This window comes from Aythya ferina (assembly GCF_964211825.1).
Source record: "Aythya ferina genome assembly, chromosome: W".
NCBI lineage: Eukaryota > Metazoa > Chordata > Aves > Anseriformes > Anatidae > Aythya > Aythya ferina.
Genome location: NC_140313.1, coordinates 11,182,323 through 11,208,172, shown reverse-complemented (window position 1 = coordinate 11,208,172; position 25,850 = coordinate 11,182,323). Strand labels below are relative to the sequence as shown.

Sequence of the window (25,850 nt, the reverse complement as noted above, 5' to 3'; positions counted from 1 at the left end):
ACCCAAATAAATGAATACAAGTCTGTGTTCATCTGATAATAATTTAAATTGTTCTCTTCTGAAATTTTATGCTTTTATGAAAGTGATTTAATAGCTTGCTATTTGCATAATGTTTGTTGTTAGAGGAGTAAGGAAAAATAGTGTGCGTGATAGGGGATTTCACGAGTTTCATTGTACCTCATTTGGCCTTTTATTATTAATAGGGGGCTGTAAATGTGTTTGTTTTATTGGGCTTTTCTGGATGTTCGTTATTTTAGCTCAGAAACTTTAAAAATTGGATATAGTCACGCGTAATACTATTTTCTTAAATGTGATTTTTTCCATGTTTTCACCATTATATAAGGTGCTGTAGAGGTTGAAACCATGTTGAACTATACTATCCTTGGGAAATCACACAAAGGTCTGTTTAAGTTACCTATCACTTGCTGTCCAAGGTTTAAGGTGGCTAATCAGCCACGCTGCTGAAGGGAGCTGAAGAACTGGATCATTCCATAATGCGTAATTTACCTCACCTTGCTGAAAGGGAGGGGGGAATACGTGCTCTTCTTCCATCTTTCAGCTTTGTGCGCATTTGTGTTGTGCTTCTTTGTCCCTGCATGATGTTGATTCAATTCAGTAAACCTCAGTAAAGTATTCCAAGAGAAATTACAGAAATAGCTTTCTGTCAGATGCTCAGTTAGTTTGTTGAAGTATTAGAAATACCAAAGCCAGTGCAGAGGAAAAAGAGTGTACCTGAGAGCAGAAGGAACAAGGAACTGGGGTGGAGTGGGAAGAAGAAAAGGAAGTAGGATATCCTTTCAGTAAGATCAAACCAGTAGCTTAGCTCAGCCTTAAAAAGTAAATTCACCCTTACCAGTGCTTTGAATCTGGTATTGTCATAATGCTTTACCTCCTTTTGATTGGATTTTAAAAAGTAGGTTAATGTCAAGCATTTGAGAATATCTGCTACCATGTCAAAATGCATTGTAAAACTGGTAAGATTACTAATTCAATGCTGATATTGAGTCCCATGAGTTGACTTGAGAGTGATGTTGATTATACCTTTAAACTTTTTTGGTTGTTGTTCTCATCAAAGTCTTGCATTTTTTGTTGAAGAATATTTGTTCTTTAGCAGAGTGGGTGTTGGACAATATTTGCTTTGATGTTGCAAACCTTACACAAAAAAAAGGGTTTTAAGAGTAGTGTCATTATACCTTCTTAATTAAAGATATTCATTGTACGCAAATACTAGTTCTAGATGGTTGTCAGTTTTGACACTGAACATGTTTTTCTAACTAATAGCATAGTTCAAAAGCACAGAAGAAGAGGGTCTGTGAACCAAAAATTAACGTATATTACGGCACAGCATGGACACACGTAAAATATGCTGTAAGTCATCTTCTGGTTGTTGTGTGTGTTTTTTTGTTTGTTTTTTTGTTTGTTTTTGAATTTTATTAAACTCCTGCAGGAAAAGTTACTTAGGACTCATTAGGACATGAGTTGTTTTTTAAAAAAACAACAAAAACAACAACAACCAACCAACCAACCAAAAAAAACCCAAACCAAACCAAACCAAAACAAAAAAAAACAGTTCTTTGCCAAGCCTTTAGGGTTAGGTGTTGCCTAGAAGTTTTCTTTGTTCAAAGTTACCATGTTCCAACTGATCAATGATTCATTAGTGACTTTCAGGAAAAAAAAAAAAAAAAAAAAAGCCTAGCACTCCTATATTATTAGCCCTTGTTTGCTATGGCTTATGTAGCTTATTTGTAGTTGTGCTATTCCAAGTAATATATTAAATTCAATCAAATAGCTTTTATGGACGTTCATTTGGCATGATAGTGGAACTCAGGAACAGCACAGCCACGTCACACAATATGGTATGATCAGACAGCAACTTCACTGTGCTGTTACACTTTCTTTTTTATTTATATAGAACAGGAGATGTGTAGTTTTTAATTGTTGACATCTTGCTCTTGAGCTTTCAGAAGAGATCTATTGTGTCATACATTGTTGTCAGAGTTGGCAACTTTAAGCTTGAGCCTTGTGATATTCCAACAAGCTATATGTACAAAGTTCTGCTGAGACTTCTATTTAGAATTTTGGGTGGGAGGAGAGAAATTGCATTGTTTGGTAATGATGCATGCATGGAAATAATGTTTTGGCTCACTTGGCTACATTAAAATATTAGTTAAGTTTTCTTACCCAGTAGTACAGTTCTTTTCCTTTTCTGCTGACTTTTACTACAGGTAGTATATTGAAATGAGGTGCATTTTGGTAGGCAGTGTAAATGAACTTGGCAAAAGTGATTGTTACTGTCCTAGAAGCTCTTAACCTGAGTATAAACAAAGATAACTGATATAAGTGAAAGGAGGCCAAGATAGCCAATCTGCAGTGTGCTGGTTGTAGCCTTTTGGTGGTGTTCTGTCTACACTCAGGTAGCATGGTGAAACACTATTTTAAATGAGGTTTAAAGAGGATTAATGTGGTTCACTTGATGTGAGCCACTCTTTGCAGGCCTAGAGACAGCAAGACAGCATGAAACATTTTATGAAGGGTGTTTATTTCTTGAGTTTTAAATGCCCTGTATCTTACTTCACAATATCTTTGTGCATGTGCATGCTGTTTTTTCTTAGAATAAATGTAAACTTTGATAAACTTGTTGAGCTGTCCTTTATGTGTGCATTTGAGTTTATTATTTTATAGGTGATTCGTGGAAGAACTCTACAACACAAAGCAAATGAGTAATAAAGTAGGTATGCGGCTTATTATCTTGAGTCCGTATAGATGTTTATTTTCTTTCCTTTTGCTATTTCTAAGGCACGGGTCAGAGCAACTATCTCGGCCTTTTGTGCAGAGGTATCTGTTGGCAAAGGTCCAGATTCTATTACATCTTGTGTTAAACATGTCAATAAAGTATATGGGTTCACCACCACATGGTAAAGGTCCTCAGTTATCTTGTTAATAGCTTGTAAATCCTGTAGTACCCAATATGATCCATCAGGTTTTCGAACGGGCAAAATAGGAGTGTTAAAGTCAGACTGATGCTCTTTTAATAATCCCAATTGCAGAAAATTTTCAATTATAGAGCTAATTCCCTCCCTATCCTCTCTTCTCAGGGGGTATTGTTTGATTCTGACTGGCTATCTCCCCTCCTTACGTTTGATTTGTATCGGCGTGGTGGTTTTACTCAGGTAGGCATCCAAGTTCCACCACAGCTGCTCTCTCACTCCCCCCCTCCTCAAAATGGAAAATATGACATAAAGAGCTCAAGGTTTGAGAACATTCTGATTTAATTAAAGGGCCTCAAAACGCACAGCGGTTATTTGGGAGGACATTCCCCTCCCCCACGAGAGCCCCCCTTTTTATTGCTGAGTGTGACATCAAGTGTTATGGAATATCCCTTTTGGTTGGTTTAGGCCTTGTCCCCATCCCTCCCCATCACTTGCCCACCCCCAGCCTGCTGGCTCTTGGGGGCTTGGAGGGAGTTTTGATGCTGTGCCAGCACTATGCAGCAATAGACACAACACTGGAGTGATACCAGTGCTGTTCCAGCTACGAGTGCAGAGCACAGCACTGTGTGGGCTGCTGCAGGGAAAGGTGACTCCATCCCAGACAGACCCAGAACAATTGGAGGAGCATTTTTTGCCTTCCCTGGTACTTCAGTGGCCCATATTCCCGGGAATACCTGACTCAAGATATCCTCATTAACCTCTTCCTTCGTTTTAGGGCTTTCTGATATCATTAGGCTTAATACTTCCACATACCTCTGGTCATCTGCCTCCAGAACAATCTCCCCATTTTTAAATCATATGATCGCTTGTAAGTTTTCCAATAGGTCCCTTCCCAGGAGTGATTCCGGAGAACTGGACATATATAAAAATTTATGAATGCCCCACTGTTTCCCAAGTTTGTGCTTTAAAGGTTTACAAAAGTATGCAATTTCTGATTGGCCAGTTGCTCCTTTTACCATGACATAATCATTTCCTACAGGTACTAGTGCTTTACCTAAAACCGAATAAGTTGCCCCTGTATCTACCATAAGTTCCACCTCCTTTCCCTCCTTCATTTCTATAACCAGTGGATCTGCTGGGGTAGATTTCCCTGGTCTTCCCCAGTCATCTTTTGCACGTGCGACCAGCACCTCCCTTCCCCAGTTCCCTTTTCCATGTCTTTTCTGTTCCGGGCATTCGTTTTTCCAATGCACAAATTTCTTACATAGGGCACGTTGATCCTTGCCTAACCGGGGCTGTTCCTGTCTAGGCCTCCTTTTTCCTTCTTCCCTAATAACTGCTATCAGCCTCTTCTGCATGTTTAATTGAGGAAGATAAAAGCCCTCTCTCCTTCCAAATTACCTCATGTGAATGCACCACACCAAAGGCATATTTCAAATCTGTCCAAATGTTTGCCAGCTCAAGAGCTCTTATCAAGGCAATGATTTCCACCTTTCGGGCTGATGTTTGCTACTGCATATCCTGTGAGGCGAAATCCCTGGCGGACGAAGCTGCTGCCATCTATATACCAATCCTCCGCATCTTCTAGGGGTGTATCCTTCAAGTCTGGTCAGCTGGAGAATACTGTGTCAATGGTGTTGCGTTAAGGGGTGTAGCCGATTAACTGTTACGGATCCAATTGGATTCAGGGTACTGAATCACAATCACAGACTCACCAATAACACATTAACCTATATGGGTCTGGACGGATTCAGAGCACTGAACTATCACGGTCATGGGTTCACCAATAATGTATAACCGCCCTTACTCTAGTCGCGTTCAATGAGAACTATCACGGCTAGGAACAATGCAGTTAGATGCAATTTATTACAGCAACAGGTACACAGGTTCTTTGGATTGCCAGCGATAATTTACTGTCTGCAAAAGCAAGCTATCATGCATGAAATACGCAGGTGCACAGCCTGGAAATTAACGTGTTAAAAGGCACAAAGACTCTGTAGAGATTTCTAAGTTTCCGCGGAGGCACACAGTATAACCAAGTGTTGAAATCTCACCCAAAGGCGTCCCAATGGGGGGGGAAGAAAGGCTCAGCCCGTTGACTGATCCCAGGAGTCAGGAGGTATGGTATCTTCCCTGACGATGGCATCTTCCCCGACCTCCCCTCTCTCTTAGGCCAATTTATATAATTTTCTATCTTTTAGGTGGAGCTTGAGTGGCTCTAGTCAAGCATATCTTAGTTATGATTTATTGCTGCGTGACAGTATCTTATATAGTGTCAAAGCGTCCCACCCAGGAACCCAGGACCCCTCCCACTGTGCTCGCAGGCACCCCAGACCCCTCCTTTCGTGCACTCAGGCACAACCCAGAATAATCCCACAGTAATAAATGGCTCAGTCTTCAAAATAGGACTATAATCAAAGTTTACAATTTATTAAAGGAATAGAGGTAAGCAAACAGTGCTGGGTGCGCTGGGAGTCTCTGCTCCACCAAGACGCACACCAGTTACATCACGCAGCTGATTTTTATGCGCATTCAGGAGGCAGAACAACAAGACTATGCTGGTCTGAGTATCCCAAGGATATTCAATATCTTGGAGAGCTATTGTAATAAGCTCGGAGGATAAGAGGGTGGTGAAGGAGGAAGGGAGAGTGATCAAGGAGGATACAGGGGTGGTGAAGGAGGAAGGGAGAGTGATCAAGTAAGAAAAAATATCTTCCCCTTTCCCCTCCACAGATTGACTCCCTAACGAAAAAAGGCAACAGATATAATTGCTAATAGTTTCCACAATACAGTTTCCAAAGTATAGAATCGAAGATGTTACTGAGTACAAATACCAGGTTAGAGTCATGGCCAGATATCTCATCGTCTCATAAGCCACTGATACAACACACAGTACCATAATGATCTGAAACCAGGGCCCGGAGAGAATAAACAACATGACGGAGAGCACATACGGAAAATAACGTGCTATAATACTCAATTTGGAAAACAGGCGCAGCACAGTTGAGATTAAAGCAATCAGCATTATGACAAGTGACTATTAAGCAGGTCTAATACTTATACCAATTTTAGTTTAACACACTCTGGTCAGATCTGCCGTTATCTCAACCTTTCGGGCCCCAAGTTGGGCGCCAAAAAGACTGTCGTGGTTTAATCCGGCCGGCAGCTAAACACCACGCAGCTGTTCGCTCACCCTCCCCCCTCCCTCTCTGGGACGGGGGAGAGAAATGGAAAGTGAAGGCCGTGAGTTGAGATAAAGACGGTTTAATAAGACAGGAAAATAATAATAACAATAATAATAATAATAATAATAATACAATGATGATAATAGTACTACTACTAATAATGTGTACAAACAAGTGATGCACAATGCAATTGCTCACCACCTGCTGACCGATGTCCAGCCTAACCCCGAGCAGTCCGGCCCCCTCCCCCCGGCTAGCCACCCCTATATATTGTTTAGCATGACGTCAGATGGTATGGAATACCCCTTTGGCTAGTTTGGGTCACCTGTCCTGGGTCTGTCCCCTCCCAGCTCTTCCTGCACCCCCAGCCTGCCTGTTGGTAGGACAGAGCAAAAGGCTGAGATGTCCTTGGCTTGGTATAAGCACTGCTCTGCAACAATTAAAACATCGGGGTGTTATCAGCACTCTTCTCATCCTAAGCCAAAACACAGCATTCCACCAGCTACTAGGAAGAAAATTAATTCTGTTCTAACTGAAACCAGGACACTCATCTTTCCAAAACTTTTGGGCCCACTCCTTCCCCGCCTGGGAAGGGGCACATTTGTATTTTTGCAGAAGTTTATCCATAGCAATCCTGCCGACTACGCCAATTTTACTGTCGCGTTAAGGGGTGTAGCTGATTAACCGTTACAGGCCCGGTCGGATTCAGAGTACTGAACCAGTTGGACATTCACCAAAAACACGTTAACCGTCTGGGGGTCCCGTCAGACATTCACCATCAACGCATTAACGGTCTGGGGGTCCGTTCAGACATTCACCAAAAATGCATTAACCGTCTGGGGGTCTGGTTAGATTCAGAACACTGAACTATCACGGATAACCACCCTCACCCTCGTTGCACTTAATGAGAGTTATCACAATGCAATCAAGTATGGTTTATTACAGCAACAGATAATCAGGTTCTTTTGGATTGCCGGTGATAGGGACTGTCTGCAAAAGCAAGCTAGTATGCATGAAATACACAGGTGTTATAGGTGTTGTAGGTGTTACAGATGTTACAGGTGTTGTAGGTGTTACAGATGTTACAGGTGTTATAGATGTTATAGATGTTACAGGTGTTACAGGTGTCACAGGTGTGCAGCCTAGAAATAAACGCGTTAAAAGGATCAAAGACTCTATAGAGATTTATAAGCAAGTATTCAGATCTCACCCAAAGGCATCCCAATGGGGGGAGAAGAGAGGCTCAGCCCGTCGACTGATCCCAGGAGTCAGGAGGTCCTAAGGATGTTGTCCTCGGGATGGTATCTTCCCTGACGGTGGTATCTTCCCTAACATCCCCTTTCTCTTGGGCCAATTTATATTATTTTCTATCTTTTAGGTGGAGCTTGAGTGGCTCTAGTCAAGCATATCTTAGTTATGATTGGTGTAAAGTTTTCCCGTCTCCGTTTAAAGTAATAGGCTCCGAGAAATTCAGAGCGCATGCTCAGTGAGGGGTGGTCGCACCTTGGAGGCGGGTAGCTTTTGGGATGGAGGTGTGTTTTGGTATTATAATGATATTATAATGAGCAAAAAGTACACTAGGGTACAGCATTTGTCAAAACATGACAGGTCTTTGGCTCAGGGTGGCAAAAAGTGCAGCTTTGTGCACAAGAACAATCGAGGACCCACCTGATTACAGAGCCTAGCCGTGGTGTCTCCACTCCACTCTACGCTCCGTGCTGTTCCTTAGAGCTAGCACACCAAGTTTCCCCAGCGCGATAGCATCTAAGGTTGGGAGCCTAGGGAACGCTCAGATAATGCAGTTATGCCCTACCCTGAAAGCCTCTTCAATGCTGTACCTTTTCCTTAAAAATGTGAATGTTAGTTTTATTTTCCTAGTTACTTCAGGCATTTACACCACACTAGGCTGATACATATTCATTACTACTTCTAAAAAAAAACAGGGTTATTATAATTAGTTTCCAGAATCCAAACCCTCCCACTGGAGCATGCGTATCAGTCTCCGGTGGTCCCTCTGGGGGTCTCTGGGGGTCTCTCGTGCTGAAGGCTCATAGTCTTCCTCCCTCTTGTCCTTCTCCTTTGTCCAACTTAGCTGTATGTCAGAGACTTGTGCAACATCCCCTGCAAGCTTTGTCTTTTAGTTGTTCTTCAGCTCTCCCCATCTCCTTAATCTCCTGGCCAGATATCAGAGACTTGCATAGTGTCCCATGCAATAGTCATAATAGTTAGCAGTTATTCTGAAACCCCCCCAGATATCAGAGACTTCAAGGAAAAACCTACAAATGCATTTCCCTTCAAGCTCTTTATTGACACAAATTGCTAAAACATTCCTTTGCAAGATACAAGAACTATATACATTAACCACTCTGTTTTTCTTAGACTTGTGGTTATACAAGGGTATGTAAAACAGAAGGTCACATTCATCATACCATGTGGCTCTACCACTGTTCCATACTGACATGAATCAGATGAACATATCTCACAGAAGGACCTTGGCAAATTGTGTAAGTATAAAAATTAGGATCGTAAGTCTTATGAGGAGCAGCTGAGGGATCTGGGGTTGTTTAGTCTACAGAAAAGGAGGCTCAGGGGAGAGCCTTATTGTACTTAACAAATACCTTAAAGGAGGTTGTAGCAAGGTGGGGATTGGGCTCTTCTCCCAAGCACCAAGTGATAAGACAAGTGGAAATGGCCTCAAGTTGCACCAGGGGAGGTTTAGGTTGGATATTAGGACAAAATTCTTTACTGAAAGGGCTGTGCAGCACTGGAACAGGCTGCCCAGGAAAGCAACTGAGTCACCATCCCTTGAGGTCTTCAAGAAAGGTGTAGATGTAGAACATAGTAGCATGGTTTAGTGGTAGACTTGTCAGTACTAGGTTACAGGTTGGACTACATGATCTTAGAGGTCTTTTCCAACCTGAATGATTCTATGAAAACGTTGTTTTTAAACCAAAATTTGAAACATTAAATATACCAATTTATTTCAAAGTACTTCATTTTACACAAGTCAAATTCAAATTAGCTGTAAGGTTCACTACTGCATTTCAACATCAAGTATTAAAACAAATAAATCAGTATACATCTGAGTTAGATTTTCCACTACACTAATATCTGCTTAAAGGAGCTTGAAAAAGCAGCACAAACTAATCAACCATTCTACATTTAAAAAAAAAATCTGAATTAGATGAATTATCAACTTATTTGCTGCTTACCAAAATGTAGTATTCTTCAGCTAGATATAGTATTTTAGCTCTTAGGAAAATATACTGTTGAAGTGTTACAAATTACATACTTTTAATACACTTCCATGTTTTAAGTGTTTCACAATATGAGATGAGTAGCTACTGACTACTAATGGTTTATCAGATTATCTCAAAATTAAAATGAAAAGTAAATTCCTGTAGAATCTTCTAGAAGAATTAACAGTAATATAGATACTGTGCAACATATGTCTCAAATTTATATAATAGCCAGTATTCCCAGTAATCACAAAATGTCATGTTTTAGCTATTAAATCCAACAATGAATTTAAAGTGTGAAGCGCAGGAAGTTGAACAGGTGATGATTAACTACATGTCAGAGATGCTCTCACTCTTCAAAAGTGCTCCTCTGAATGAAAGAACCAGAAAAACAGGGTCAACATTTAGTGGAGAAACTACCACTGCATATACTGCATAATAAAAGTAGCAAATAGTAAATAAAAAGCATAATTTCTCTATTAATAAGTTCAGCTACCTTTACCATACCTTTATCTGCGGTCTTCTAAGCATTGCAAGTTCCGTCATATCTCGGAACGGCTGTAGTAAGTACTGGTAGAGCTCTGTGGTAGCTTCTGCAAGACTATTGTAGGCTTCATCTTCCATTTGATACAGTTGAAGCAGCTCTACCATGCTTTCCATGTTCTTATGTTTTCCCAGAAGCTGTAAAAAAAAACAACAAACAACAACACACCGCACAATTTTAACTGAATGAGTTCAAACATTCCTGCTAAGTGACAGACAGCCATTAAAAAAAAAAAGTATCAGCTTTTCCTCTTCTGTCATCTTCCCTTGCCCCCCCCGCAAAATCATAATTCAGACATACAAAAAGAAAATCTTAATCCCCACCCACATCTTGAACTTAGCCAGTCAAGTATGAGCACTTCTTAAATCGAAATGTGCAACGCTCCTATTCTTTTTTTCTTTCAAAAAATCTCTGGAAGGTAATAAATATGAGCACAAAGAGAACACAAAAAAAACCTCAGTACAAGAATCTATAACATATTAATTGAATATGCTACTTCACACATTTCCCACTTTCAGGTGTAGGGGAAAGAAAGTGATAGGAAAGAAAACAAGAAGTCACATTTTGAGCTTTCCAGTCATTTTCTCTTCTAGCCTGTCTGTACTTTAGACCCACACAGCCTCAATTTTATCAGTTTGTTTATTTATATAAAGAAAGAAAACTGTATTTTTTTAAAATCTTTCTTCACACCGTAAAGTTTGCTTCTGAAGATCCCATCAACCCCACCTCAAATTTCTTTGAAGCACTCAAGATTAGCCAAAATTAGAGACAGGATGCAGAGAGGCTCATGGTAGTTTTATTTATATGTTCAGCATTAAAATGATTGTCAGATGACAAGCCAGGAAGTGTTTTCCCTCAGTAAGGCTTGGCAGAGATGAGACATCTTCAAGAGATAGTATAGAACAGAGGTGATGTTTCTCAGCAGCCTGAGACAATTTGTTGCATTACCTAAACAATTTCACCTAGGAAATTGTTCCTATTGCAAGATAACTCGCTATGTCATTCTGCTCTCTTCCAGCCTCATGTAAATACCACAGAATACTGAGTTCTCACTGAGAGTACCGGGTAGTGTTTTGTGGCTTGCAGTCTATAAAACTAATGTCTTATGAACTTTCTGGGCTAAACTTACATAACTTAGCCTGCAACTGTAGGGACAAAAGTCATCCTAGATTTCATGCATTATTCTAGCCCACTAGCAGTATTAACCATCTTGTCTATAAAGCCAACTCATTCCTCAGCTCCTTTTGTTTGTGCCTCAAAACAGAGTTGCCATACCCAAGCCTTCTCCTACTTCCACCTGGCACTATCAGAAAACCTTCTTGTATTCCCAAGCTGCAATTATCCCTCTGTCAAGGTACAAAAATTGTTAAATCATGATACAGAATCACAGAATCACAGAATTTTCTAGTACTATTCTATTAGTATACAAGTCTTAGAGGGCAACAACAACAACAAAAATATAAAAAATAGAGAAAACGTATCAGCATTTAAAGGAGAATCTTAAGCAATGTCACTTCAGGAAGAGGGCTCCCCCCCCCCCCCCCCCCCCCCCCCGACCATTCTTTAGTCCTGTTTAATAATTCTGATAATCTGGAAGACAGTCACAACTTTGCAGAGGTCAAAGTGAAGAAATGCCAGGAAATGAAAGACCATTTCAATTTTATGTTCATCAGTGTAGTACAGATATTTTCATGACACTAAAAGCATGTATCTACTTATAAGTAGTTGGTTGTTCAGTGAAAATCATGTCCATAACCAGAAACTGTAAGAACAAAGTAAAGAAGTATCATGACATTCCTGCACATAGAGAAGATAAGTAAATGGGCATAATTTCAATTTCAGTCTTGCCTGTGTCTAGTTCTATTTGGTCTGCTGCTGGGGTTTCCCCAATCCTAAACCTAGAGGTACTCCTCAACTTCTTCAGAAATGCCAAATCCCCATGGAGCAAAACTCTATATTTAAAAAGTGAGGGCAGGCTATTCATACAAAATGTATATATTTTTTCAAAGTTATTAACACAAGGTAAGCAATCTTTCTTCCTTCCTAAAGCAAGAATCCACAGATTCCATTTCCTGTGGTTAATAAAGACCTTTCTGAATGAAAATAGAGATTAAGTTTCATTTAAACTAGTTATCAGAAAAGGCCTAACAAATTGGAAAACTGATTTGGAAACCAACATGTATCACCTTATTGGCATCCCTGCCCATGGCGGGGGGGTGGAACTAGATGATCTTTAAGGTCTCTTCCAACCCAAGCCATTCTATGATTTGGTTTCAAACAAAGACCAAAGAGCTTTAAGACAATAGGGGTATTCTTCAACATAGGTAGAAAGGTTACCAACCTGTTAGCACTGGTTACAGACAACCTTATTACACCCATCCACCTATTAATATGTTCTTAAAAAGACTCATTCAGATGACACTCAGGGGAAAAACATCTGAACATTAACCTCCTCTGCAAAGACTGCAAATCAGCTCAGAATCACATCTATGTTACTTTGTCCTGTCAAATCAATACCATAAGAATGCTGCCAAAGATTTCACTTGGGTTAAGGGTTACATGAGAGAAAGAAGAAATCAAAGATGAAAAAAAAAAAAAAAAAACAACAAAAAAAAACCAACAAACAAACAGTTTGGGACAAGAAAAAAAAAAAAAAAAAAGAAAGAAATTATGACATGCATTTGAAATGATAGTTATGATATACAATGTTTAAGGCAATATAGAATCATAGAATCATTTAGGTTAGAAAAGACCTTCAAGACCATCAAGTCCAAACATCACCTAACACTACCAAGTCTATTGCTAAACCATGTCTACACATCTCTTAAATACCTCCAGGGACGGAGACTGCACCACTTCCCTAGGCAGCCTGTTCCAATGTCTAACCACCCTTCCCGTGAAGAAATTCTTCCTAACATCCAATCTAAACTTCCCCTAGTGCAACTTGAGGCCGTTGCCTTGCATCCTATCAGATGTAGATGCATCCTATTGCCTTGCATCCTATCCTATGTAGACCGCGATGAGGTCCCCCCTCAACCTCCTCTTCTCCAGGCTGAACAGGCCCAGTGCCCTCAGCCGCTCCTCATACGTCTTCCCCTCTAGGCCCTTCACCATTTTCGTTGCCCTCCTCTGGACGCTCTCCAACAGTTTAATGTCCTTTCTGTATTGCGGTGCCCAGAACTGCACACAGTACTCTAGGTGAGGCCACACTAGCGCAGAGTAGAGCAGGACAATCACTTCCCTCAATCGACTAGCGATGCTGTGCTTGATGCACCCCAGGATATGGTTGGCCTTCCTGGCTGTCAGGGCACACTGCTGGCTCATATTCAACTTGCTGTCAAGTATATATAGAAGAAGAATATAAGGTTATATATAGAAGAAGAATATAAGGTTATGATAAACTTCTATTGTGCATTCCAGCTTGTAAGATGCTCGCCATTGCAATCGCGAATAAAATAGCTTCACAGAAGATCCTGTCTGAAAAAAAAAATTGAGATTTTTCTCACACAACATAAATATTTCAACTATATAAATATATAAAGATTATTTGATTTCAGTATTAATATATTTTGTCCATAAAGCTCTAAAGGGAATACAGAGGACAGTACAATTACATACAAATTGACCTCAGTTGGAAGCATAATCCCAACTGTGTATTTTTTAAAAATAACATTTCCTTTGCTATTATTCCCCAAACCTTTGTTATTATTCCCATTTTATTTTGTGTATTTCATAAAAACACTACAATAGACACATATCCAATTTTAGCTAAAACAAGCAATAATGATATTTTTCAGTCTCTCCCTAAGCTTTTTCAGATTTTTTGAAATAATAGTAGTTACAGATGTGAGAAACACTCCGTAGCCAATAACCTAGGTGCAGGCGAGGATCTCAGTGAAGTAGTAATTTATTCGCGATTGCAATGGCGGGCATCCCACAAGCAGGAGCGTGCCTACTAGTCACACAGTACGGTTTATATACTTCATTTCTCAATGACTGTGACCCTCACCTGTTTCCCCATTGACTGGGTAATCCAGGTTCAAAACCTATCTGATGCGTCACAGACAATACATGGCCTTCAGATGCCAGCCTGTTAAGTTTCAAATTTCTTCTGACTTTTTTACTGTTTGAAGTGGTAATGTTTCTTCAGTTATCTGACTTGACTTGACACCGTGATTTTCACCTAATTGTTCTAAGGAGTCTGGTTGTCTGCATTTTACAAGGTCGCGTGCTAAGTTTTCTTATCACTGCAAACATATCTCAATACCACATTCCTTCCCTCTAAACAATGTAACTCTGCAAAAACAACATTTTTATTTCCACAATTCCCCCCTTTTCTTCTTTATAAACTGTTGATTTTTGCAAAACTTTTCTCTAAGGTGTAATTTGGTAGATATCTTCCTCTTCTTCACTTTCTTTGCTTTCCATCTCCTCTAATATCACCCTCTTATCTGAGTAAGGTGGTGGCTCTATGGTCATTTGTTTCAATAGTGCAGTTTCAATTAACCACTGTACTAGTCCTTTTACACAGGGGATAATGCAACAACCAACGGTTGTTAAAACTCCTGCTACTACAATCAAGGATGTAAATATGGACACTACCATCCCTTTCCATTTAACAAACCAAGATTCCAAGCATCCGGTGATGGAAGTGCCTGTTCCTAATTTTTCTGCCAATTCACTGGCAAGGATGGTAAGCCCTTGCAATGCTCCAGTTACTATGCCATCTGGGGCAGTATTGTTGGGTATAAAAGTGCAACAATGGTTGCTCAGTATCACACACACACCTCCTTTCTCCGCGAGCATCATATCTAATGCTATTTTCCTGGTGGCATCTAGTTGTTCAGCGATTCCTCTTATCACATCCCTTGTATAATTTATGAATCTCTGCTGATTATAATAAATACAATTAATCCAATCCACATTCTTATTGATTGTTACTCACCAGAACAGTGACTCAAACCCTGCAGCAATTTGATTCCTGGCTTTATGTTCATCGGGAAATCCTCTAGGCACCCCAATAGAATCTATGTATACTCTGTCATCGAATGATACTCCTAAGCGTCTTTTACTTTTTCTGGGTATTTGTGATGTTTCTCTTTCAAATGCCAGGGTGAAGGGTATAGCTAATTGAACAAGTGCCTCCCCAATTAGATGGTAGGGTAGACTGTAAGATCTTCCCTCCACAGTACCACCAGAGATCTGCCCTGGGGATCTCAAGTCTTGAGCAGTTTCCCATCAAGTCCTTGGTAGCACAAGGCAAACTCTCCCAGATGTAGGGTAGCACTCACACCCTGCCGTGAGAGGCAAGCTGTATGGTTACCTATAGCTGTAGAGAATGCAGGGGGAACCCTGATATTGCTATCATGCAAGGGAGGGAACAGCAAAGAGAGACACTTACAGGCCTCATTTCCCCAGGCAGTGTTTTCTTGGTACAATGCAATCATACATCGCATCCCCTGGGAATCCTTGGTCCACCCCCATGGGAAGGGCACTATCTGGGCAATCGGTCTTCCCGAAGGCACAAGCATAGCAATTGCTATGGTTAAGACTCTGGACGGTATATTTGACCCATTCTATCCAGGCATTCACATCCCCATACCCTGTTTCAATCTCAAATGTTTGAACTGCCGCATTTCAAAGAAGGCCTCCTGTTTTCTCTCCTGTTTTCTCCTGAGTTTCTCCCTTTCTCTGATGGCAATAGAGGATTGTTTCCATACATCTATTCTCAATCTGGCTGTTGGGTCTCTCCCAGTTACCAGGTTGGTTTAGGCATTTGGCCAGCTTAATCAATGTCTCCACCTTACTAAAAGCTATTAGTTGATTTTTCATGTTTCTAAAATAGTGTATCATCTATATACTGCCTGCATGAAAATTGGAACATACACAGTTAAACTACCTGTGAGACTGTGCAGAGTTTGGTTTGCTCTTATGAAATTATTAATTCAGTGGATTCTGTGTGAGATCCAGCATTATTGTTATCTGATAGTCTGAATACTGTCTGGATGGCAGCCAGTTTTTTTTTTTTTTTTAAAAAAAAGAAAAAAAAAAAAGCTTCATCTGTCCAAGTATAACCAAGCATTCTCCAAAGACCCTTTGCATTCTGATGGAACAGTTTGTGCGACGCTTGTGCATGTGCAAAATCACTCTCAGGCCCTGCTGTGACTATACTCACCAACTTGACTGCTTGCGAATTACCTTCTGCTCACCCAATCGAGAACTGATGACTATGTATATGGATAACACAGTAAGGTGCAGTTCTCCCCTGAATGGCATCTCGCAGCTGCAGAAATAATCTGTCCCACTTAGTGTGCCATATCAAGGCATCCTCTATCCATTTTATCACGTTGACAACATACAGAGAGCCTGAGACGAAATTAATCGGCTCATGCATCCAGCATTGACAAGCCCAAACAACTGCAGACAATGCCAATGTTTGTAATGAATCCCCTGTCTCCTCCGGAATTATGTATTTCTCCCAACTTCTGTTCTTGTACCACACACACACACAGCCTTCCTACTTGCTGCACCTGCATCAGTGTATACAGTGCGACCCACCACTGGGCGGGACGAAAGCCGTGGTACTACGTGCCATTCATATGATCTTATAACTTTCCAGAGAGGCCCCTTTGCAGTTCGGGAATGCACCAGTCCCGGGTAATATAACACACCTTCTTGTAGTGGAATGGACTGCTGTAAACACCATTCCAAATGATCCTGAGTCATTGGTAGACTAATATCTCCTGGTTCCTGCCAGCTGATCTCAACACTCCGAGAGCGACCCTCACATACTAACTCTGCGATAGCTTCTGCCCGTATCTGAACACTCGTTTTTGGCTGAATCAGTAGGAAAATCCATTCCAGGACTCGAAAATGCTGCCCTATCATTCCACCCTTGCTATCACCTGTTGCATTTATGCTATTTCTATTACCCATGCTGTTAGTGTCAGTGGCATCCTCCTGATACTGTTTCTGTCTTTGTCGCCCCCTTACTCTCCCCCTTTTCTTTTTGCCACTGACCAATCACCGCAAATGGATGAGACACATGATTGTGAATTAGGAAGGAGAGTGCAACGTCTGCTATAGGTTTGCAAGCAGAGCCAGCTGCAACCTTAGAAGCTATTTGTGAAAGAGCCTGCCAGTGGTCATTTGTTAGTGTAATCTGCAGCTCTGCACTCCTGCCCCGCAATAAGGTTAGTAATATAGCTAAGTTGTCGTTAGTAATACATACAATGTGGCAACCCCACTGAATATTACCCAGGAACATTTGTACATCTGTTAAAGTATGTAACACCATAGTTATATCACCTTTCTGTGGACGAATAGTAGAGTCTGATATTTTCCATCCCAAATATAGCCATGGCTGTTTCTGTTGAACCTTCTCTGGGGCTATCTTCAACCCTTTTGCTTCCAATGTATCCTGATTAAACTTTAAATCATAATCCTGGAAGTATTCTGGTCTACCAAACCAAATGTTATCCATATAATGGTAAATAATTACGTCACACCACACTGTCCAAATTGGTTGTAATGCCCAGGCCACATATAATTGACATAATGTAGGGGAATTCCTCATCCCCTGTGGAAGCACTAGCCATTCATAGAACTTTACCGGGGCTTGTTTGTTAATGGAGGGTACCGTAAAAGCAAATCTCTGACAGTCCTTTACAGCCTGTGCCACCACATCTGGTTGCCTAGACTGATCAGCTTTCTGTACCAACATGTCCCCTTTAGGACTGGTAGTACTAAAGCAGCCTGTACTCTTCATCAGGCTTATAAGGCTGCATCTAGTAGCAGAATCTAAGCTATCAGTTTTCTGTTCATACCATGCCGTGTTGGTGAAAACTGTTCTTCTAGCAGTAGTCACATCATTTCCAAAAAGTGAGGGGGAATAGTTTCATTCTTCTATAAGGGTCTGGAGAAAAGGAGGCTGAGGGGAGACTTGAACGCTCTTTATAACTACCTGAAAGGAGGTTGCAGAGAGGAGGATGTTGGTCTCTTTTTTCAGGTGACAAGTGATAGGATGCAAGGCAACGGCCTCAAGTTGCACTAGGGGAAGTTTAGATTGGATGTTAGGAAGAATTTCTTCACGGGAAGGGTGGTTAGACATTGGAACAGGCTGCCTAGGGAAGTGGTGCAGTCTCCGTCCCTGGAGGTATTTAAGAGATGTGTAGACATGGTTTAGCAATAGACTTGGTAGTGTTAGGTGATGTTTGGACTTGATGGTCTTGAAGGTCTTTTCTAACCTAAATGATTCTATGATTCTATATTGCCTTAAACATTGTATATCATAACTATCATTTCAAATGCATGTCATAATTTCTTTCTTTTTTTTTTTTTTTTTTCTTGTCCCAAACTGTTTGTTTGTTGGTTTTTTTTTGTTGTTTTTTTTTTTTTTTTTCATCTTTGATTTCTTCTTTCTCTCATGTAACCCTTAACCCAAGTGAAATCTTTGGCAGCATTCTTATGGTATTGATTTGACAGGACAAAGTAACATAGATGTGATTCTGAGCTGATTTGCAGTCTTTGCAGAGGAGGTTAATGTTCAGATGTTTTTCCCCTGAGTGTCATCTGAATGAGTCTTTTTAAGAACATATTAATAGGTGGATGGGTGTAATAAGGTTGTCTGTAACCAGTGCTAACAGGTTGGTAACCTTTCTACCTATGTTGAAGAATACCCCTATTGTCTTAAAGCTCTTTGGTCTTTGTTTGAAACCAAATCATAGAATGGCTTGGGTTGGAAGAGACCTTAAAGATCATCTAGTTCCACCCCCCCGCCATGGGCAGGGATGCCAATAAGGTGATACATGTTGGTTTCCAAATCAGTTTTCCAATTTGTTAGGCCTTTTCTGATAACTAGTTTAAATGAAACTTAATCTCTATTTTCATTCAGAAAGGTCTTTATTAACCACAGGAAATGGAATCTGTGGATTCTTGCTTTAGGAAGGAAGAAAGATTGCTTACCTTGTGTTAATAACTTTGAAAAAATATATACATTTTGTATGAATAGCCTGCCCTCACTTTTTAAATATAGAGTTTTGCTCCATGGGGATTTGGCATTTCTGAAGAAGTTGAGGAGTACCTCTAGGTTTAGGATTGGGGAAACCCCAGCAGCAGACCAAATAGAACTAGACACAGGCAAGACTGAAATTGAAATTATGCCCATTTACTTATCTTCTCTATGTGCAGGAATGTCATGATACTTCTTTACTTTGTTCTTACAGTTTCTGGTTATGGACATGATTTTCACTGAACAACCAACTACTTATAAGTAGATACATGCTTTTAGTGTCATGAAAATATCTGTACTACACTGATGAACATAAAATTGAAATGGTCTTTCATTTCCTGGCATTTCTTCACTTTGACCTCTGCAAAGTTGTGACTGTCTTCCAGATTATCAGAATTATTAAACAGGACTAAAGAATGGTCGGGGGGGGGGGGGGGGGGGGGGGGAGCCCTCTTCCTGAAGTGACATTGCTTAAGATTCTCCTTTAAATGCTGATACGTTTTCTCTATTTTTTATATTTTTGTTGTTGTTGTTGCCCTCTAAGACTTGTATACTAATAGAATAGTACTAGAAAATTCTGTGATTCTGTGATTCTGTATCATGATTTAACAATTTTTGTACCTTGACAGAGGGATAATTGCAGCTTGGGAATACAAGAAGGTTTTCTGATAGTGCCAGGTGGAAGTAGGAGAAGGCTTGGGTATGGCAACTCTGTTTTGAGGCACAAACAAAAGGAGCTGAGGAATGAGTTGGCTTTATAGACAAGATGGTTAATACTGCTAGTGGGCTAGAATAATGCATGAAATCTAGGATGACTTTTGTCCCTACAGTTGCAGGCTAAGTTATGTAAGTTTAGCCCAGAAAGTTCATAAGACATTAGTTTTATAGACTGCAAGCCACAAAACACTACCCGGTACTCTCAGTGAGAACTCAGTATTCTGTGGTATTTACATGAGGCTGGAAGAGAGCAGAATGACATAGCGAGTTATCTTGCAATAGGAACAATTTCCTAGGTGAAATTGTTTAGGTAATGCAACAAATTGTCTCAGGCTGCTGAGAAACATCACCTCTGTTCTATACTATCTCTTGAAGATGTCTCATCTCTGCCAAGCCTTACTGAGGGAAAACACTTCCTGGCTTGTCATCTGACAATCATTTTAATGCTGAACATATAAATAAAACTACCATGAGCCTCTCTGCATCCTGTCTCTAATTTTGGCTAATCTTGAGTGCTTCAAAGAAATTTGAGGTGGGGTTGATGGGATCTTCAGAAGCAAACTTTACGGTGTGAAGAAAGATTTTAAAAAAATACAGTTTTCTTTCTTTATATAAATAAACAAACTGATAAAATTGAGGCTGTGTGGGTCTAAAGTACAGACAGGCTAGAAGAGAAAATGACTGGAAAGCTCAAAATGTGACTTCTTGTTTTCTTTCCTATCACTTTCTTTCCCCTACACCTGAAAGTGGGAAATGTGTGAAGTAGCATATTCAATTAATATGTTATAGATTCTTGTACTGAGGTTTTTTTTGTGTTCTCTTTGTGCTCATATTTATTACCTTCCAGAGATTTTTTGAAAGAAAAAAAGAATAGGAGCGTTGCACATTTCGATTTAAGAAGTGCTCATACTTGACTGGCTAAGTTCAAGATGTGGGTGGGGATTAAGATTTTCTTTTTGTATGTCTGAATTATGATTTTGCGGGGGGGGCAAGGGAAGATGACAGAAGAGGAAAAGCTGATACTTTTTTTTTTTAATGGCTGTCTGTCACTTAGCAGGAATGTTTGAACTCATTCAGTTAAAATTGTGCGGTGTGTTGTTGTTTGTTGTTTTTTTTTACAGCTTCTGGGAAAACATAAGAACATGGAAAGCATGGTAGAGCTGCTTCAACTGTATCAAATGGAAGATGAAGCCTACAATAGTCTTGCAGAAGCTACCACAGAGCTCTACCAGTACTTACTACAGCCGTTCCGAGATATGACGGAACTTGCAATGCTTAGAAGACCGCAGATAAAGGTATGGTAAAGGTAGCTGAACTTATTAATAGAGAAATTATGCTTTTTATTTACTATTTGCTACTTTTATTATGCAGTATATGCAGTGGTAGTTTCTCCACTAAATGTTGACCCTGTTTTTCTGGTTCTTTCATTCAGAGGAGCACTTTTGAAGAGTGAGAGCATCTCTGACATGTAGTTAATCATCACCTGTTCAACTTCCTGCGCTTCACACTTTAAATTCATTGTTGGATTTAATAGCTAAAACATGACATTTTGTGATTACTGGGAATACTGGCTATTATATAAATTTGAGACATATGTTGCACAGTATCTATATTACTGTTAATTCTTCTAGAAGATTCTACAGGAATTTACTTTTCATTTTAATTTTGAGATAATCTGATAAACCATTAGTAGTCAGTAGCTACTCATCTCATATTGTGAAACACTTAAAACATGGAAGTGTATTAAAAGTATGTAATTTGTAACACTTCAACAGTATATTTTCCTAAGAGCTAAAATACTATATCTAGCTGAAGAATACTACATTTTGGTAAGCAGCAAATAAGTTGATAATTCATCTAATTCAGATTTTTTTTTTAAATGTAGAATGGTTGATTAGTTTGTGCTGCTTTTTCAAGCTCCTTTAAGCAGATATTAGTGTAGTGGAAAATCTAACTCAGATGTATACTGATTTATTTGTTTTAATACTTGATGTTGAAATGCAGTAGTGAACCTTACAGCTAATTTGAATTTGACTTGTGTAAAATGAAGTACTTTGAAATAAATTGGTATATTTAATGTTTCAAATTTTGGTTTAAAAACAACGTTTTCATAGAATCATTCAGGTTGGAAAAGACCTCTAAGATCATGTAGTCCAACCTGTAACCTAGTACTGACAAGTCTACCACTAAACCATGCTACTATGTTCTACATCTACACCTTTCTTGAAGACCTCAAGGGATGGTGACTCAGTTGCTTTCCTGGGCAGCCTGTTCCAGTGCTGCACAGCCCTTTCAGTAAAGAATTTTGTCCTAATATCCAACCTAAACCTCCCCTGGTGCAACTTGAGGCCATTTCCACTTGTCTTATCACTTGGTGCTTGGGAGAAGAGCCCAATCCCCACCTTGCTACAACCTCCTTTAAGGTATTTGTTAAGTACAATAAGGCTCTCCCCTGAGCCTCCTTTTCTGTAGACTAAACAACCCCAGATCCCTCAGCTGCTCCTCATAAGACTTACGATCCTAATTTTTATACTTACACAATTTGCCAAGGTCCTTCTGTGAGATATGTTCATCTGATTCATGTCAGTATGGAACAGTGGTAGAGCCACATGGTATGATGAATGTGACCTTCTGTCTTACATACCCTTGTATAACCACAAGTCTAAGAAAAACAGAGTGGTTAATGTATATAGTTCTTGTATCTTGCAAAGGAATGTTTTAGCAATTTGTGTCAATAAAGAGCTTGAAGGGAAATGCATTTGTAGGTTTTTCCTTGAAGTCTCTGATATCTGGGGGGGTTTCAGAATAACTGCTAACTATTATGACTATTGCATGGGACACTATGCAAGTCTCTGATATCTGGCCAGGAGATTAAGGAGATGGGGAGAGCTGAAGAACAACTAAAAGACAAAGCTTGCAGGGGATGTTGCACAAGTCTCTGACATACAGCTAAGTTGGACAAAGGAGAAGGACAAGAGGGAGGAAGACTATGAGCCTTCAGCACGAGAGACCCCCAGAGACCCCCAGAGGGACCACCGGAGACTGATACGCATGCTCCAGTGGGAGGGTTTGGATTCTGGAAACTAATTATAATAACCCTGTTTTTTTTTAGAAGTAGTAATGAATATGTATCAGCCTAGTGTGGTGTAAATGCCTGAAGTAACTAGGAAAATAAAACTAACATTCACATTTTTAAGGAAAAGGTACAGCATTGAAGAGGCTTTCAGGGTAGGGCATAACTGCATTATCTGAGCGTTCCCTAGGCTCCCAACCTTAGATGCTATCGCGCTGGGGAAACTTGGTGTGCTAGCTCTAAGGAACAGCACGGAGCGTAGAGTGGAGTGGAGACACCACGGCTAGGCTCTGTAATCAGGTGGGTCCTCGATTGTTCTTGTGCACAAAGCTGCACTTTTTGCCACCCTGAGCCAAAGACCTGTCATGTTTTGACAAATGCTGTACCCTAGTGTACTTTTTGCTCATTATAATATCATTATAATACCAAAACACACCTCCATCCCAAAAGCTACCCGCCTCCAAGGTGCGACCACCCCTCACTGAGCATGCGCTCTGAATTTCTCGGAGCCTATTACTTTAAACGGAGACGGGAAAACTTTACACCAATCATAACTAAGATATGCTTGACTAGAGCCACTCAAGCTCCACCTAAAAGATAGAAAATAATATAAATTGGCCCAAGAGAAAGGGGATGTTAGGGAAGATACCACCGTCAGGGAAGATACCATCCCGAGGACAACATCCTTAGGACCTCCTGACTCCTGGGATCAGTCGACGGGCTGAGCCTCTCTTCTCCCCCCATTGGGATGCCTTTGGGTGAGATCTGAATACTTGCTTATAAATCTCTATAGAGTCTTTGATCCTTTTAACGCGTTTATTTCTAGGCTGCACACCTGTGACACCTGTAACACCTGTAACATCTATAACATCTATAACACCTGTAACATCTGTAACACCTACAACACCTGTAACATCTGTAACACCTACAACACCTATAACACCTGTGTATTTCATGCATACTAGCTTGCTTTTGCAGACAGTCCCTATCACCGGCAATCCAAAAGAACCTGATTATCTGTTGCTGTAATAAACCATACTTGATTGCATTGTGATAACTCTCATTAAGTGCAACGAGGGTGAGGGTGGTTATCCGTGATAGTTCAGTGTTCTGAATCTAACCAGACCCCCAGACGGTTAATGCATTTTTGGTGAATGTCTGAACGGACCCCCAGACCGTTAATGCGTTGATGGTGAATGTCTGACGGGACCCCCAGACGGTTAACGTGTTTTTGGTGAATGTCCAACTGGTTCAGTACTCTGAATCCGACCGGGCCTGTAACGGTTAATCAGCTACACCCCTTAACGCGACAGTAAAATTGGCGTAGTCGGCAGGATTGCTATGGATAAACTTCTGCAAAAATACAAATGTGCCCCTTCCCAGGCGGGGAAGGAGTGGGCCCAAAAGTTTTGGAAAGATGAGTGTCCTGGTTTCAGTTAGAACAGAATTAATTTTCTTCCTAGTAGCTGGTGGAATGCTGTGTTTTGGCTTAGGATGAGAAGAGTGCTGATAACACCCCGATGTTTTAATTGTTGCAGAGCAGTGCTTATACCAAGCCAAGGACATCTCAGCCTTTTGCTCTGTCCTGCCAACAGGCAGGCTGGGGGTGCAGGAAGAGCTGGGAGGGGACAGACCCAGGACAGGTGACCCAAACTAGCCAAAGGGGTATTCCATACCATCTGACGTCATGCTAAACAATATATAGGGGTGGCTAGCCGGGGGGAGGGGGCCGGACTGCTCGGGGTTAGGCTGGACATCGGTCAGCAGGTGGTGAGCAATTGCATTGTGCATCACTTGTTTGTACACATTATTAGTAGTAGTACTATTATCATCATTGTATTATTATTATTATTATTATTATTGTTATTATTATTTTCCTGTCTTATTAAACCGTCTTTATCTCAACTCACGGCCTTCACTTTCCATTTCTCTCCCCCGTCCCAGAGAGGGAGGGGGGAGGGTGAGCGAACAGCTGCGTGGTGTTTAGCTGCCGGCCGGATTAAACCACGACAGTCTTTTTGGCGCCCAACTTGGGGCCCGAAAGGTTGAGATAACGGCAGATCTGACCAGAGTGTGTTAAACTAAAATTGGTATAAGTATTAGACCTGCTTAATAGTCACTTGTCATAATGCTGATTGCTTTAATCTCAACTGTGCTGCGCCTGTTTTCCAAATTGAGTATTATAGCACGTTATTTTCCGTATGTGCTCTCCGTCATGTTGTTTATTCTCTCCGGGCCCTGGTTTCAGATCATTATGGTACTGTGTGTTGTATCAGTGGCTTATGAGATGATGAAATATCTGGCCATGACTCTAACTTGGTATTTGTACTCAGTAATATCGTCGACTCTATACTTTGGAAACTGTATTGTGGAAACTATTAGCAATTATATCTGTTGCCTTTTTTCGTTAGGGAGTCAATCTGTGGAGGGGAAAGGGGAAGATATTTTTTCTTACTTGATCACTCTCCCTTCCTCCTTCACCACCCCTGTATCCTCCTTGATCACTCTCCCTTCCTCCTTCACCACCCTCTTATCCTCCGAGCTTATTACAATAGCTCTCCAAGATATTGAATATCCTTGGGATACTCAGACCAGCATAGTCTTGTTGTTCTGCCTCCTGAATGCGCATAAAAATCAGCTGCGTGATGTAACTGGTGTGCGTCTTGGTGGAGCAGAGACTCCCAGCGCACCCAGCACTGTTTGCTTACCTCTATTCCTTTAATAAATTGTAAACTTTGATTATAGTCCTATTTTGAAGACTGAGCCATTTATTACTGTGGGATTATTCTGGGTTGTGCCTGAGTGCACGAAAGGAGGGGTCTGGGGTGCCTGCGAGCACAGTGGGAGGGGTCCTGGGTTCCTGGGTGGGACGCTTTGACACTATATAAGATACTGTCACGCAGCAATAAATCATAACTAAGATATGCTTGACTAGAGCCACTCAAGCTCCACCTAAAAGATAGAAAATTATATAAATTGGCCTAAGAGAGAGGGGAGGTCGGGGAAGATGCCATCGTCAGGGAAGATACCATACCTCCTGACTCCTGGGATCAGTCAACGGGCTGAGCCTTTCTTCCCCCCCCATTGGGACGCCTTTGGGTGAGATTTCAACACTTGGTTATACTGTGTGCCTCCGCGGAAACTTAGAAATC

At 40.7% G+C, this 25,850-nt stretch overlaps 1 protein-coding gene and 2 long non-coding RNA genes across 4 annotated transcripts in view; 2 read left to right on the top strand and 1 right to left on the bottom strand.

Moving 5' to 3' along the window:
• The window catches only part of LOC311426402, a 579,678-nt gene that overhangs the window by 539,325 nt on the left and 14,503 nt on the right, over positions 1-25,850 (top strand). The window lies entirely within an intron of this gene.
• LOC311426286 (uncharacterized protein) overlaps positions 8,549-25,850 on the bottom strand; it is a 146,108-nt gene continuing 128,806 nt past the window's right edge. For both annotated transcript variants that reach the window (XM_084502559.1, XM_084502560.1), the window contains 2 exons: positions 9,862-10,035; positions 8,549-9,724 (listed from right to left, as the gene is read on the bottom strand). In XM_084502559.1, coding sequence (XP_084358685.1) covers positions 9,704-9,724; positions 9,862-10,035 — 195 coding nt within the window. In that variant the 3' untranslated portion in view covers positions 8,549-9,703. The remainder of the gene's footprint in view (positions 9,725-9,861; positions 10,036-25,850) is intronic.
• Positions 20,435-23,746, top strand: LOC311426421. Its single transcript, XR_014686737.1, has 2 exons — positions 20,435-20,920; positions 21,058-23,746. It is a non-coding gene; the product is annotated as an uncharacterized lncRNA (long non-coding RNA).